The following is a 16,343-nucleotide window of genomic DNA, read 5'->3' on the forward strand; positions in this document are numbered from 1 at the left end:
CTGCCTCCCCTCCCTCCCTCCCTCCCTCCCCTTCCTTCCCCAGCCAGAGAGGTTGAACTCCAGAAGAAACCCCCTCTGGGCCACTAACTTTCCCCCCCAACTTATCCTGCTCTCCCTCCTTCTCTCCCTCACTCTGGCTCACAAGTCTCTCCATCACTCTCTTTAATTCCCCCCCCCCCTCTGTTTCTGCAACTACTCTCTCCCCATTTCATCAAGTTCCCCATGGCCACTTTTTCCTGCCTGCATGATTTGTTTTAGTTGACAAAGTCCTCTGCCTTTGTTTCACGCTTTGGAAAATCCTTCATTTTCATTGGCTGCCAACTCACTGGGCATTTTGTGTGACGGCTGCTTTCAATCATGTTCCACTCCGCTGATTAGAAGAATTTTCCCACATCAAAGTTTTAACACTTCATCTGTGAGGTGATACTTTTACACTGGATCTTGTACAATGTCCCATCGCTCTATCTGGGAGACTACTGCAGATCAGCTGCTCGACACCGCTTACAGCTCCACGTTGGCCGGCACCCAGGAAAAACCAGGCTTTACTGCCGTCTGACACCGCGATGCCAATTACAGATAAGACGTACACAACACATTGTTGCCACTTCCTCTGTATACGGCCATTCAGCTCGCAGCCGAGCGGTCAACAACACCGCGGTGTGCGAGGCCATAAAGGCAGCCTGTTTTTAATGCCCATGTGCTAAATGCAGCGGGGTGATTTTGAAAGGAATGCGGAGCTTTTCCACTGCTGATGCGAGCATGTGTGCAGTGTGTGGACATGCTGAAACAGATTGCCAGTGATGATAGAGACACTGAACACCAGCCCGGCGTGCCCTCCCACTCCAGCCAGACTCGGTTTACACAGAAACACGCACAATCCGACACGGACTGCTTTCATTAAAGCAGCGAAGCAAAAAGGAGCCGGGTATTTATACGACGCTGTAATATGTTTCTGCTACATTCCTTCCCTCCTTAATTATGCGAGGCTGTGTCGCTATGTTTGCTTGTGAAATCAGAGCCTTTTCTCTCACCTCACATCCATCAACTGCTTTACCTGCAGCAGGTTTTACACATGTTCAGCCTCTGACTTTGTGTGTAATCACGTCCATTCATCTGCCTCAGTTCCTTATGACATATTTCTGGAAGGCGCCCGATGCGTCACTGAGGAAAGACGGGGAAAGTGAGGCTGTTCCTCAGTGGCACAAAGGCCCAATGGAGCTGCTTCTCAGGTCTTGACCATCCTTCAGCTCCGTCTCTGCGCTATGATGACATTCAGCCACCTATCTTTACAGGTATAGATTTTTGTTGGCATTGCATGACACCCTATATTGTTCTCATACTCCTGCCCTGTGCTTTGTGAGGGTCCGTCCTTTCCCACCATTCTGTGCCCGTTGCCCATAAAGCCGAAAACAGACGCCTCCCAGCAGCTTCTTTATGTCCGTCTGTCAATGGGTCAGAACTCTACGGTCTCGGCCTCTCCTTTACCCGCACGCGTGGCTAACTTTACACACGCAGACACACACCGATCACACGAACACACACACACAGGTTTCAGAAAGTTTCCAGCACTTAAGGCAAACTGGCTCCGACTCGCAGAGGAGGATAACCAGAGGAAATCCAAGGTGAAAGCTGAGGAGAAAAGAGAAACGAGAGAGGAGCGCACGAGCCAGCAGGGTTTAGGTGCATTTCTTCCACTCGCTTTCACAAAAACATCTGCACTCTGTGCATAATTGGTCCAGTAAAACGAGGTGGGCCTTTCCGTCCACTTCCCTCCTCAGCTATTGAAACGTGGCCAGCGCTCGTTGAGGAGCAAAAGAAGCCATGTGACGGGGAATTGATTTCCAAAAAGGAGTGGAACGCCTCGGAGGCCTGTCATCTCGAAGCAAGTGGTCGCCCAGGGAGATGAAAGCGCGGACGTCAGACGATGCAGAGGAGGCTCGAGTCTCGCTGTTAGATCAAGGGCATCAAACGGCGCTGCGCATGCTGTCATCGTGCACAAATACGCACAATTGGTGCAGTCACAGCATCGCTAATCCGCTGCGTAGATCGTGGCCAGGGGAGCAGAGATGCCAGCAGGCAGACGGCGCTAAGACTGGGCGGGTTCTGATGGAGTTTGGAAGAATCGCTAGTGTCTAAACTGAACATGTAATGAATATTAGGATCAAATATTGTTTAATGTAAAACTGCTCCTAAAATAAAATGACACATGCATTCATCCAGATGTTAGAAAATGATCCAGAACTGATCTCGTGTATGATTTCAAGGTCTCACACAACATGGAAAGATCTATGTGTTTGGGGATAACAGTAATTATACGTATGCAAATGCACCTCATTCATCAATAGCGGTTTAAGAAATCCCTTCCCTCCACTGCAGCCTCTTTGAAATGCTAATCATCCATATGTGATGACCACATTTGTAATGAAATGAATTATGAATCGCGCGCTGCACACTCCCCCCGCAGCCCAAGGTTTCCATTAATCTTATGCAGGTCACTCCTTATGGTTTTTATTTGTAATATTTTATCCGTAAAGCTCAGTGCAATGAATCAAAACACGATCAGCTAGCGCTGTAATGCTGCTAAGATTGACAGACCGACTCTGCTTTGAAGAGCAAACAGGAAAGTGAACACTCAGGCATCTCAGAGGCCGATCGCTGTTTTTTTTTTTTTTAGAGAGAAAGGAGTGAACTTCAAAGCTTATAAGGAGCAAAGAAAAAGAAGAGAAAATGAGTGGGGAGTTTTGTCCTTGTGTGTGAGATATTTGTGCATGCAGGGAATTGAGGGCTCGCAGCGCTGAGTTCATCATTTTCATATCTATACTTAGCTCACTTTCTCTTTCATCTTTCTACTTGCTTTCACTCAGACGTACAGTATGAAGCACGTGTGCGTTCCCAGACACTCGGAGCGACGGCATCTCGACACCTAGCACGCGCCGACCTCCATCACGGCCGGGCTGCGACCCGGCCCATCCGTTTTTAGGAACGCGAATACGCTGGCGTTCGGGCTCCGCTTCGCCTCCGGTGGAAAAGCTCCACTCGGTCGGCACCGCTTCTTCTCCTCTCCTCCATTTAACGGTTCGCTCTTACATTCCCTCTCATACCACATTTCCCACCAAAATGGCTCCTTTACGCAACTCCCCGAGCTCCCTAAACCAACATGACCTCCTTATGTGTGTGTGCATGCGTGTGTGTGTGCGCGCACATTAAAGAATGCAATGAGTGTTTTAATTATGTCACCCTGCATGAGGATATTATTTTCTTCAGATGGAACTTTTAAGTTATTTTCACAGCCTGACTAACTGTGAAACTGAACACACACACACACACACACACACACACACACACACACACACACACACACACACACACACACACACACACACACACACGCAGGTGCATGGAATGCATAAATGCTTGGCAGCGACTCCGCCAGTGCTTGTCCGTCTGTGCTTTTCCGCGTGTTGTATTAATCACTGCCCAACACACTTTACATAAACGGCCGTTCCCCTCGTCTCCACCAGAGGCGCCGCTGAGCAGACCCCGGCCGCTCTGACACAAGTTTCAACAGGCTTTTCATTCCATTCTATTAATACAATGCTTAATTTCACCCAACAGCAATCCAGCAGTCGCACACAGCTGAGCATCTCGTGCGTTTCCTGTGTCCATCACTCAGCGTGAGGCTAGAAATCATAGTCCGGGTCCGACAAAGGGTTTTTGATTTTGCTCAGAGCCGTGTGGGCTGAAGGAAATGACCTACTAGCTTTTCCAAACAACCCGTGGCTGGCTTTGAGGCCAGGGCTCCTGTGCTGATTGGTGAAAGCTTAGAGAGGTGTTTCAGGGCTCAATGCTGATGTTATCATATGGTAAGTGGCCTTAATGGGCTTCCAACTGTTTGTTTGAAGGACTCCCATAATGACAGAGATCAAGTGATAGCGGCCCCAAATATACACTGGCCGATGAGCTGTCGGACCGTTTCATGGATGAGAAGACGCCGCTGCACACTGACAGATAAAGGTGTGGTTGTGAAGGGTGAGAGCCCCACAGACGACCAGTGAACCGGACTCCACGTTCGCTGCTCAGCAATAGGAATGAATGCAGCTCTACCTGTGCCTCTCCCATCCCTCCCCGCGCCCGTCTCCTCCCGGCTTCGCGCAAAACAGGTATTTCCAAAGCGCATGTGGCTCCAGAGCGAGCGCGGCCGTGGGCGGCGCTCTGAACCCGTTGACACGGTGGAGCCGACAAAAGGCGGCAACCGTCCGACCCGCGGTCACGAACGGGGCTCCGACGCAGCCCTTTCTGCATGAATACGCGCCGGCTCAAATATCCACAGCGGCGCTGGCTTTGTGCGGAAGAACTGGCCTGAAGACAGCGCTGACAACAATGAGCAGGTCTGTCAGGCCCAAAGTGGAAGAAGAAAGAAAACAGGGCCGGGGGAACGTCCAAACCAAGGCCCTTTGTCTCCTCGCTAACGTTTAAGAGAGCGGGAAATGAAAGCGCTGTCAGTAAAATGACTTGTAACATTCCTCGTCAGGGAACTACAGCAGTAGGATGTTTTAAAGGCCGGTGCCAGCAGCTGAGAGCTTCCCACCGTGGCTGAGACGTAAAGTGGTGTTTAGAGAAGATTTAGCACAAATTTGAGAAAAAGGTCAATGATTATGAAAGAAAACGTACAAAAACGGATTTCTTATTCAGGACATCAACTGAAGTGAATTTAATTAAAATTTAATTAATAATACTTTCAAGAAACAAGTTAATATCAGTCTTTTCCTAATGCTCTAAGTCATAAATATAAGGCCATCACTGACACTAATTAGAGTCTGCTGACACCCGTTAATACACAAACTAAAGGGAGGTGTCTCGCTGTGATCCTGGTTTAATCTCAGCCTTAAACGCTCACAGGGCTCAGCCTGGATCTGTGCAGGCCGTAACCCCTGCGACCGATCCCGCTGCCAGCGTGGATGTGTCGGTACAAGCAGCCGCGTACGAGGCCGCGGTGCGTGTGGTTGCCTGCGTCTGTTTGTGCTTTGATACTTGTCTTTGTTTTAACTCGTGCCAGTGTAGAAACCAAAAAGAATCCGTCTGTCAGTGCGGAGGGTCTGCGTCAGGGGTATGTTTCTAGTTTTTACATGAAAGAGCTGCTCTGTGTGTGCATGTGCTTGTGTGTGAGCGGGCGAGCGAGAGAGAGAGAGAGTGGGAAGTGTGTCTCTGGTGGCGCGTTTGCATGTGTGTATGTGTGTTTTTCTAGCAGGGTGTGTTCTTGGATTCCACCACACTAGGACATTACCCCAGGTGTTCTCTCTCTCTCTCTCTCTCTCTCTCTCTCTCCTCTCTCTCTCTCTCTGTGGAAATACCTTGAGGATTAGGTGGGCAGCAGCAGCGTTGAAGGAGAGGGGGGGTGAATTGGTGATTGACAGCTGAAAGGCTGGAGAGGTGCTCAGGCATGCTGTGGTGAGGGGGAGCGGGGGGCTGCACTCACAGGCAGAGCAGAGGGGCTCTCCGGCTTTGCACAGCTCAGCTGTTGCCACCCACACCCATTATAGCCCCTCCACCACCTACCACCCACCACCACCTGCCTTCCCTTTAGCACTGCACCCAGATAGGATTTCAAACTCTTGCTTACCTTTACCTCATGCCCTGACAGTGAAATAGTTCCACAGTTTCTCTCGCAGCAATTACACTCTTTCATTCTAATGATATTTATTAGACTGCAGCCCAATGACGCCTGACGCCTAATGCTAAAACAAGGTGTTCTGAACCATGAGCCGTGTATGTCAGCAGTGTGTGTGTTCTGCCTAGTTTTTACATAACAGAAAAAACATTCTAGACAATCTCCTCTTTGTCCTCTGTGCACCATACATCATCCCATCCCAGTGCTTCAGAATCCCACAGCGCCCCCTGTGGTCAAGTCTAGAATTACAGGCTTCAGGCGCGAGAGAGAGAGGGGGGGGTTCTGTTAGTGATTTGACCTCTGCCTCCACTTCACCCCTCTCACTGCAAAAAGGTGTGCGGTGGGCTCGTGGTGAAAAAAGCCAGAGAAGCCAACTGTGCTCATTTTGAAATATCTGTTGATGCTCAGAGCCTTCATCACCTCACACCCAAAGAATGTTGTTTTGTTTCTAATTGCAGACTTGTGGGTTGCCTGCCCCATAAAAGCACGCACGCACGCACGCACACACACACGCACACACACAAGCATCTATAGGAAAACCACAGGAGTAGTCATTGTACTGATGAAAGTAGATTTTTTTCTCATTGCTTCTTTGGGGGATTTTCTTTCTACCACTTGTCCTATATCACAAACAGGCCTTTAGGTTTTCCATTTCCACAAAATTGCACATAATGAAGTGTAATTTAAATAGCCAGATTTTCCTCTTTCCAGCGCATGTCCAGATTGTTTAATGTCACTTGACTCAAATAATGGTATAGGCTGTATTTAGTTACAGCTGAAATGGAAAATGACACAAGAGAGGGGGGTTAAGTTAAACACAAGGGAAAACGACTTACAGAGGGCAGCCATTTCTTTGGGCAGGTCAGCACCGAATCTCCCAAACAGGCTACTGTTGGCCAGCAGGTCGAAGGGAGAGTGGCTCCTCATGGAGTTGAAGGCAAACGGGTAGACAGCAGGTGGGAAACCGGTCATGTGACCCACCTGCTGTTCCCTGTTGGTAGCCATGGCGACGCAGCACCCAAAGGTCCACAGCGGGCTTCTGGGTAAAAGGAAAAACGCTCACAGCACCCGGAAATCCCTGGCAAAGTCTCTTTCCAGGTCCTTCCAGGGATGCGGAGGATGGATAGAAAAGAGGGGCCTCTGTTTTACTCAGGGAATGCCGGGATCCACTTTGGAAAAGTCATCCGCTTCAGTTATCTGAGGACGAGAAGCAGAAAATGAAAATGAAAATCCTGAATGGCACAAACACAACAATCAGCGGTTCTAGTTAAGATTCTCCATTTGTCTCCACAAATACAGTTCACCACATGTCAACTCTGAGAACAGTTCACCTACAGCTGTAATGGAAGAAGGACTCCATAGCAACAGGTATGAGACGGTGCGGTGAAGGGAGGAAGCGAGAGCGAGGAAGGACGGGACGGCGTGAATCAAAACAGACAGAGACGAGAGACAAAAAAAGAAAAAAACGAGTGAGCTGTGAGAGGAAAAGCCAGAAAACTGGGACTGGGTGAAGGGAAAAGAAAATAAGAAAGAGGTTTGGAAAAAGTTATAACAGGGAAGAGCATGAGAGGAGGAAAGGGGGGAGGGAGGAAGAGGGGGAGGGAGAGAGAGAGAGAGAGAGAGAGAGCTCTTGTTCTTGCAGTTTTGAAGCGCTTCCAGACTTCTACAGTGATTCCAGGCTATGCCATATGATTTAAATCACCAGAACTCTAATATAAAGAGCTCCTCTGTTCCTGCTGCCAGCCTAGCACAGCAGCCTGCCTCTCTGCCGCTTTCCCCCAGGACCAGAGGCCCAGACACGGGGTCCAGCGTGGGGGGGGGGGCTCAATGGGAGAAGGGAAAATGAGATCCACTGATTGCTAACTGCTGCTGTCACTTCCAACTATCTTCTCTTGAGGTCGGCCTCCCATCCCACACAGTCATTTTGGCGCTAGCCTCCTGCGGCCGCTCGTCACTTTGACTCGGCACCGTCGGCCCAGACGGGTCCGGCCGGAGCGCGGACAGGGCTGCAGTCATGCCCCACGCTCCACTGTTAATGTAAGAGGGGGAACTGGTGCCGAGGCCTCCCATTTTCTTTTTTCATGTTTTCCTTTTGCCTTCTGCTTCCATAGCGTGATTCCGTGAGTGGGTGGTGTGATCAGCTTGTTTTTTAAATGTGGCTTTGAAAAAGAGCAGAGCCAAGGAATTTGGAACTGCTGTGGCTTGTGAATCTGGGAGAAAAGACAGGGGGAAAAAATCCTGGTAATGAATTCGGTATAAACAAAGAAATGAAGGGGGGAAAAGATCTAAAGCTGAACTGGTGAACTGCTGAACTGAGCAGAAAGGCACAGAGGGACAGTGACGGGGTCCGGGCACTGGGGGGCACTAGGAGGTGGCGCCGTGGCCAGGACGGAGACGCCAGGCTCCAAAGTGCAGCACACGCGCTCCGGTCTGGATCACATACATGAAGAAAGTCATAAAGAAAACATACATGCAGTCAGCTCCTAAAGAATCACCACACGTGTGTGAGAGCGCCCTATGACACACACACACGCACATGAACACGCACACACACGCACACACACACGAACACACACACACACACACACACACACACACACACACACACACACACACACACACACACACACACACACACACACACACACACACACACACACACACACACACACACACACCTCTCTCGCCCTGCTCCCTCCCTGCCTCTCTTTCTGGCTCTTTCTCTTTCAACAGAGCCAGTTAATTACACCCTACTGCTGCAGGCAGCTTCAAACCACCACTAATTTAGAGTTCCATTACAGTAAACTGTTCCACATGTGCATCCAGGGCCCAGGCAGGCTCGGGTGGCCACGTTTCAGGAAGGAGCAGCAAGCGATAGGCACCCACCCCCACCCTGCCAACACGGCCGCGCTGCCATCTTTCTCCTCCCCGCTTCCACCGACAACTTCTTCGCCACTTTCAATTTCGCCCCCATTTTCCGCCTCCGCCCTCCATCTTGTCTCCGTAATCGAGTCCTGATACCCTCTCGTCTCCCCCCGCGGACCTCCATCACTCTGCTGCTTATACAACGTGTGCCATGACCCCGTGCGTCGGTTCGACTGTGCGGCCAACGCGCAAAAACATCACCAAAGATTTCACAGTGAGTCTAATGGGAGAAGAGGCACAGACTGGAAAAACACAACTGCCAGCAATGCACAGCCTCATTACGTGCGTGCATGAGTGGCTGTGTGTGTTACGCGTGTGCACTTGGCCAGAGTTCGGCCCGTTTGGGTATCTGCCTCGTGAACCCAAACCAAGCCCCGCGATCTGTCTGCGAGTGCCGGGAGAGGAGGAAAATGAAGAAAAGGAAGATGTGTGAGCGAAAGGAGATTCGTAGCAGACGCGGGGCCGAACGCATGCGACTGCTGTTTTCCCACCGGAGGAAATAACGGCACATTCATCCAGAAGACAAGCTTAAAACGAGAAGAAGCCATGAGTCTGTGTTAGAAAATATGTTACGAAAGACCCAAACAATACAGGCAGACGCAGCCAATAGCCTCGCGCTCCACAAACACAATAATGAATTAATAAAGGAGTTGGCGCCACTGTTTTTTAATGAGTCACATCAGCCCAGCGGCTTTTTACAGAGCCATTTATGTTTTATGTCGGGGCCTGTGGTACTCCTGCCTCGCCAGCCCGTCTGGGGCTATAAGGGGATGAGGGGAATTTGGAGTGACCTCATCCCCCATCAGCCAGTGCCAAATGGGCACGGAGGCCTCACTTCCCCGGGCCTGGGGGGCACAGGAGGCGGCGAGGGGCACCAGGAGCGGCCATGGGAGGGTCCGGCCGCCGCCGGGACTTTCCACCGTTGCCCAAGAGGTGCTCTTGGGATTTCACTTTGAGTGTCAGACCTCACAGAGGTGAAGCGCAGACGCCGGTTACGCTCGAGGTGAGCCATTGAGTGGAACCACAACGAAGCGCAGGAGCGGATGAAGTGAAATGAATCAAGCCGGCGTTTGGGAGACAGACACAAGACGGGGCACGCTGGGAGAGAGGACGCCTCCCTCGGATGCATGAAGCATTAGAGCGAGCGAGCGAGGGGGAGAGAGAGAGAGAGAGAGAGAGAGAGAGCGGTTCCCACAGATTGAATGTCTGTCAAACAAAGGCCATCAAACCCTCTGCGAGCAAAACAGCCGCCGCTGCCCGAAGCGGCGGCGGCGGCGCGAGGCCCCTCCGGCCGTAAGAAGTGCAGGCAAACAGCAGATAAATCAGTGCGTCTCAGGAAACGCCGCACCGCACGACCAAGAGAGAGAGCGAGGCGCTGAGCACGAAACCACAGGTTGATTACTCTGCGTATCTCAGCAGGATTCTGGGTGCCACGGCTGCCCCAGTTTGTTTACTGGAGGCCGCTTCTTGTTCCAGTCCGCTGACAGAATTTACAGGAACTGCGTGTGATGTTATATTGAGGTATAATTGTATGTTTTTCTTGCGGATATTTGCCTTTGAAGGCAAATGTTCGCCAGTGGTCGGTCTCTCTCTCTCTCTCTCTCTCTCTCTCTCTCTCCACACACCGGCTCTGCTCACTTTTTTTTTGTTGTTGTTGTTGTTGGGTTTCCTGAACTCCCCAAAAGGCCGCGACACTCAATTCCCCGATATTTTCTGTTGGGCTAAATAAAAGCGTGAGTGTCACTCAGCCCGAGCACAGCGCGAGTCGAGACCTTTCCTGGAAGAGCTGCACTGTAAATTCAGCGCCTGGAGGTAAATGGACTGTACCATGCGTCCTGGCAGGAACGGCTTGGCACAATCACAGTCCTCCCGCGCTTTTTCCACCTCCGACTTGCCCGCTCCTGCTTCGTCTTTTCTGACAGAAAACCGCGCACGTCTTCCAGGCACCGTCTCCCAATTGTCAACATCACGGGGTGATTTATGCGCGGAGACTTTGTAAAGGAAATGGCTTGAAGCAGGGAGAGTTATGTTGAAGTTCTGGCCCGGCAGTGAAGTCATACTACGGCTGCAGTCAGACAATGCGTCCTGAGCCTGGGCTCGTCCCGCGGACTTAAACCGCCTCCACGTTGTGTCATCAGCGCTCAACAAAGAGACGCCAGCAGCCGTCTGCACGCTGGCGACCCAGACATTTAACATTAAACCGGATCGTGTGCCATTATCTGATCTGCTGCCGGCGCATCGACATAGTCTGAACGCTGCTCTCTGATGCGGAACTGACAGCTCCCCGTCTCTCAACGAGTGGCTGCTTAATGGCAGCTCGGAGCCTCCAAACGGACCCGCATGCCTTCAGCTCAGACTCGTTAGACATCTGCACATATTTGCTTGCGGCGACACTGCAAAGCAGCGCCCACGTGTAATCGTTTGTCGCTTAAAGACGTATTGTTTTCCAGGAATGCCCCCCGCTGAGCGTCTTCATGACCCCGGTTGCATTTAAGTCATCACACGTTCATTCCAGCATAATCCTCTCTCCTCCGTGCTGCTAAACATTATGTCACGCGACGCGCTGCGTGGAAAGAGTGACATCTCACCGCGAGGAGCAGAACCCTCTGTGACCGTAATGAAGTCATTCTAACTGCTCGCTGTTTCCATGATGCGTTCGCCGGCCCAAACGCAGAGACGGAGCCCAGGGTGAGTACGGGGGGGCTCCAAGTCGCCTCCTGCAGTAATTACTGAGGAAGAACCTATCGGTGACGAGCAGCAGCTGCTACGAAGGTGTTTCCCTGCGAGGAAACAATCCACGCTCTGTGCGAGGAGACGCATAATGGACACATTTCACCACCATCATTACATTTGGCCTCGGGAGTCAAAGCAGCCGAGGCACGAGCAGGTCCGAGCACAACATGCAAAACAACAGGCGCTGGCACGGGTTTCGCTTTGTACAAAAGTACCGTGCAGTGGAGGCCGGAGATGTAAATTATCAGAGCGGCACACCTGCAAAAATAGTCACAGGAAACAGTGCAGATAGTTTCCCAGTTAATTACAGTGCGAAGCCCCTTGATTCCCCTAAAACCGCCCGTCCAGCCCCTCCCTCACACTTAATTGCTACAGGAATTCCAGAAAAAGACAGGTATCAACAACTCCCAGATTTGCTGCTCAAAGCCGTCGCACAAAAGACGACTCACGCACCAGGACCTGGAATTTAAAAGAGTGAAGAGTAAAAGGCAACGCTCATGGTTTTGTTAGTTGGGAGTTGGAATCAGTCCTAATGTGTGAATGTGGTGACGTTAAAACATTTAATGTCAGAGTTTCGGCCTGTGGGAGTGAATCAGACTGATTCCATGCAGACTTTACTACACTGTTACTGATCTGTTCTCCGGATGCAAACGCTGAGTACAGACTCTTGTGTCTGTTTATTTCCTTGAAGCACCCATAATACACCTACGGCAGGTCCAGCAGGGTAACAATGTGTGGACAGCAGGTGCAGGGTCTGCACAGCTTTACCTGTCGGCCCAAAACAAAGCAGCGCAGACAGCGACGCTCTGACACCAGGTCTGATCTTTATCTCCTGTCCCATTCACTGAACGCACCGTGTTGCTGCAACTAGTGGAACCTGTTAACCTGGAACACATGCCAGCGTCGATAAATAATCTGCATCGACACGCCGCTAACGATGGGAACCAAATGAATAAACTCCCATGTAAACTATGAGGAGTCGCAGACGCGCTTCCAGCGACACTCGTCTGCTGCTTCCTCCACATGTTGGTTGTGAAAACACAGGTGACGGCGACTGCTCTGGTGAAAACACACTGAGCATGTACACACACACACACACACACACGCACATGTGCTAACAATAAAGAGCTCCACGGGCACCGGGTAGCACTTCAAACACTAATAAGCACGCACGCACACACACACACACGCACACACACACACACACACACACACACACACACACACACACACACACACACACACACACACACACACACACACACACACAGTATGTTTTCGTATGAACTCAGCGACTTGCTCACATTTATAAGGCAGAGGGAAACAAACAAGCTGAAGCACTGCATGCAAACAAGTGTGTGCTGGGACACTTTAGTGTTTCCACATGAAAATCTGGTAGGACTCTGGGAAAACAATGATTAATTGTCTCAACGTCTCTCAAGTGTCTTGCACACTCAGACTCTGTCTTCAATTAAAAACTGCCGAGCTATTTCCAAAAAAATGCAGCCTCTCTCTGTCTCTGACTCCGACTCTGTCTTTTCCTCTGTTACCAGAGAGTCAATGAGGAAAAGGACCAGCAGTGACTAAAGTTACCGATCCTCAACTTTTCAAGTTACTCACCACTTCTCGCTTTGACGGACGGACGGACGGATGAGGCGCTGGGTTCAACAGACCTGATGAGCGGAGCCGGACGAAGAGAAGAAGAAAAGACGTTGCGTGTACGTTCATCAGAGCCTTTCTGACAGCACAGACAGAGCAGCCGCACGTCTCCCTCTCTCCCTCCGTCGCTCTCTCCTCCTCCTCCTCGCAGTCTACCTCTTAAAAGTCAGTCTTTCACTCCCCAAACACAGGCTCTCTCTCTCTCTCTCTCTCTCTCTCTCTCTCGCTCGCGCACTCACTCACTAAGAAATAATTATCCTCTCTGATTCATAAAGCCTCCCTCTGTCACGTGACCCAACACTTCATATGGCAGGCGCATTTTTTCACAAGCCACAAAATTGCTGGAGGGGGGAGAAAAAGCCCAGAGAGCTTCGGTTTCTGCTTTTAATTCCCTCTCCCCTCTTTGTCTCTCGGGTGAAACGGCTTTTCCTCCCCCCCGTCCACATGACTAAACCTCTGGTTCACCTCTGAGCCACGCTACGATCTCCAGATCAGGTTTAATCGATGATTGGTGATGTCTGAGGATCCTCAACAACACCAATTATCGTGTTTTGATTTAGCGCCGGCGCGGCTTTAATGAGGCGCCAGCAGGTTCGCTCTTCCAAGAACGCTTCACACAGGCCTCTATTTGTGGCGTGATCAATTTATGGCGCGATCGCGATGCACGGTGTCCCGCTCTGAGCAGACATGTCGTTTAGGTGCTGGGTTTGTGTAGCTCGCGGTTTGTTTGGCTCCGTCTCGCTGCTCGCGATGTTTCTGTGACAGTGATAATAAACGGCAACCATTAATCGCACTGCTAATGCTGCTACTAGTAGCATTAAAGATAGCGCCCTGGACCCTTTTATAACTTAATTAAAGGTGTAGCGGACCGAGGGCGGCTGATAGACCATCTAAGACATCCACTGTATTTAACATAAATCAAAACCAGCATTTGGCAACGCTAACATCTTAAAAATGCACAACATCTGTCAACATCCTGCAAAACATCACGCCGTTAGAAAGACTGAGTCAAAAGAAGTGCAGATTTCGGGGCCTGGCCCATTTCGCTTCCTAAAAGTGAAACTGGCGGTGGCACATGGGTGGCAGGAGGTGCGGTGTGTGTGTGTGTGTGTGTGTGTGTGTGTGTGTGTGTGTGTGTGTGTGTGTGTGTGTGTGCGCGCGTGCGTGCGTGCCTGCGTGTGTGTGCGCGTGTGTGTGTGTGTGCGTATGTGTGTGTGTGTGTGTGTGTGTGTGTGCGTGCGTGTGTGCCTGCGTGTGTGTGCGTGTGCGCGTGTGTGTGCGCGTGCGTATGCGTGTGTGTGTGCGTGCGTATGTGTGTGTGTGTGCGTATGTGTGTGTGTGTGTGCGTGTGTGTGTGTGTGTGTGTGCCTGCGTGTGTGTGTGCGTGCGTATGTGTGTGTGCGTATGTGTGTGTGTGTGCGATGGCAGACCTGGGTGTGCCCCTGAGCGTGCCCCTCTCTACGCCAGATCACATGTGGAGATGTGTGTTTATGTGTTTGTGGTTCTGGGCGTGTGCCCCGTTTCTCTGAACGTGAAGCTTCTCGGCTTGTTTTGGTTATGAGGAGAGCATCAAACCTCGGCTCAACGGGCACTTTTGCTTCTGCAAAGACTACTTGGGTCTAAACAAAGCCCTTCAGACACATGACTGCATGGTCTCATTGACTGAAGCAGCGCTGGATGCACTTATTTCTACCCGTACGTTGAGCTGCTGCTCGATGGCTGATTCTGACAGGATCTTATCTTTAGCTGCTTCCAGGGTGAATTCAAGCCATCGCAAGCACTCAGCGCTGCTCTCATTACTCCTGGTCGTTACTGCCGCGCGCTGTGCGTTTCACAGCGGCGGACACAAACGTCCTCTAATGCGTTTCTCGATAGGGATCTGGCCGTGCACGCGCGGGGTGAGCCGGGAGATAAGCAGCGAGCGGCACTGTTGCTCACTGCTCACAGAAACCTCACAGTCAGGAAACCCAGATCCAGGGCCGTGCTGCGAGAGCCACTTCTGATCCTTATCTTGTTTACGTTTGATTTATGCATTGCTCATGAAGCCACTCTAGCTAATGGAAATCCCTAAAGTGTTTACGTACGAGTCCCATGTCAGCACGGGCCTGAAGATGCAGGACGCAGGAAGGGCTGACTCCATATTAGAGCGATCAGAAGTGAGAAGTGTGAATTTCAAGTCAGCATGATGCCATCAGGACGACGGCTGTCAGGATGTGCAGTGAAGTAAGTGTGTGTGTGCGTGTGTGTATGTGTGTGTGTGTGTGTGTGTGTGTGTGTGTGTGTGAGAGAGAGAGAGAGAGCTTCTAATAAATTCTGACACTGAGCGTGAGCTGTTGCTGTTCAAGTATTTGCATATGTGTGTGTGTGTGTGTGTGTGTGTGTGTGTGTGTGTGTGTGTGTGTGTGTGTGTGTGTGTGTGTGTGTGTCTCTCTCTCTCTCTGCATGCATGTGTTATGAACGTGTGCGCTCTCGTGTCTCCATGCATGGACGAGCGTGTGCAGGCAGTAGCAGCGAGGGGGTCAGAGGTTACTAGTGTTTGTGTTTCAGTGTCAGTGAAGTGTGCTCCAGGCAAAGATTTATGATCATTGTGTCTGGGAGGCTGCAGAGTGGGGGATAATGAAGATAGATCAAGGTGCTATCTCTTTCTCTGGGCACCACTGGAAACGCGGCCTTTTGCCCCCCACCCTTCCCGTGTCATTAACCACAGCGCGTGACATCATAGCACACTGCCCTGACATCCATCCTAACACGCCGCAGTCTGACAAAACGTCCAGAGCAGAGGGGCCGTTCCTCACAGGAAGTCATCCGCAAACACAGGCATTGTTCAGCACGCAGCTCTGCAGCGTCTCCGGGTGTGCTTACCAAATATGAAATATTCATGGGGACGTCGCGCTCGGTCGTGTGTTTCCACTTTGGATTTAACCATATTTGCATTCACGCCGCTATGGAGCGGAGGCCTCGGGGCTCAGTGGAGGAGGAGCGGGGGCAACGGAGGGATGAAGAGGGGAGAAAAGAGAGGGAGGATGTGAGGTTAGAGGGGTTAAAGAAGAGATGGGGGGGTCAGGAGCGCCGCTGGTACAGGAAATGTGGGAGAAAGGGTGTGAAATGGACAGAGAGAGAGAGAGAGAGAGAGAGAGAGAGAGAGAGAGAGGGGGAACCAGAGCTGAAGGTGGAGACGGGGAGAGGGCGGAGGGGTTGATGGGATTCACAGCGAGGAGGTGAGAGGCAGCGCTGCCTGTGGTGGCAGGTTTTAATCAGTAACGAGACGCCCGGAATGAGATCACTATTTCCCCACGCCGAGATTGATGTCATGCGAAGCCGGGTGCCGCGCTGAGACAGACAGGGGGACGCAGGGCGA

The 16,343-nt window shown here is 51.2% G+C and overlaps 1 protein-coding gene across 2 annotated transcripts in view; it reads right to left on the reverse strand.

Moving 5' to 3' along the window:
- Positions 1-16,343, reverse strand: part of rarga (retinoic acid receptor gamma a) — a 38,419-nt gene that overhangs the window by 19,978 nt on the left and 2,098 nt on the right. The window contains exons 1-2 of one of the 2 annotated variants that reach the window (XM_029155536.3): positions 12,947-13,164; positions 6,505-6,865 (exon numbers count right to left, since the gene is read on the reverse strand). In XM_029155536.3, coding sequence (XP_029011369.1) covers positions 6,505-6,673 — 169 coding nt within the window. In that variant the 5' untranslated portion in view covers positions 6,674-6,865; positions 12,947-13,164. Of the gene's footprint in view, positions 1-6,504; positions 6,866-12,946; positions 13,165-16,343 lie in introns of those variants that run through there. The other variant, XM_029155537.3, reaches the window with a different exon arrangement.

The sequence above is a fragment of the Betta splendens genome, chromosome 7 (assembly GCF_900634795.4).
Source record: "Betta splendens chromosome 7, fBetSpl5.4, whole genome shotgun sequence".
Classification (NCBI taxonomy): domain Eukaryota; kingdom Metazoa; phylum Chordata; class Actinopteri; order Anabantiformes; family Osphronemidae; genus Betta; species Betta splendens.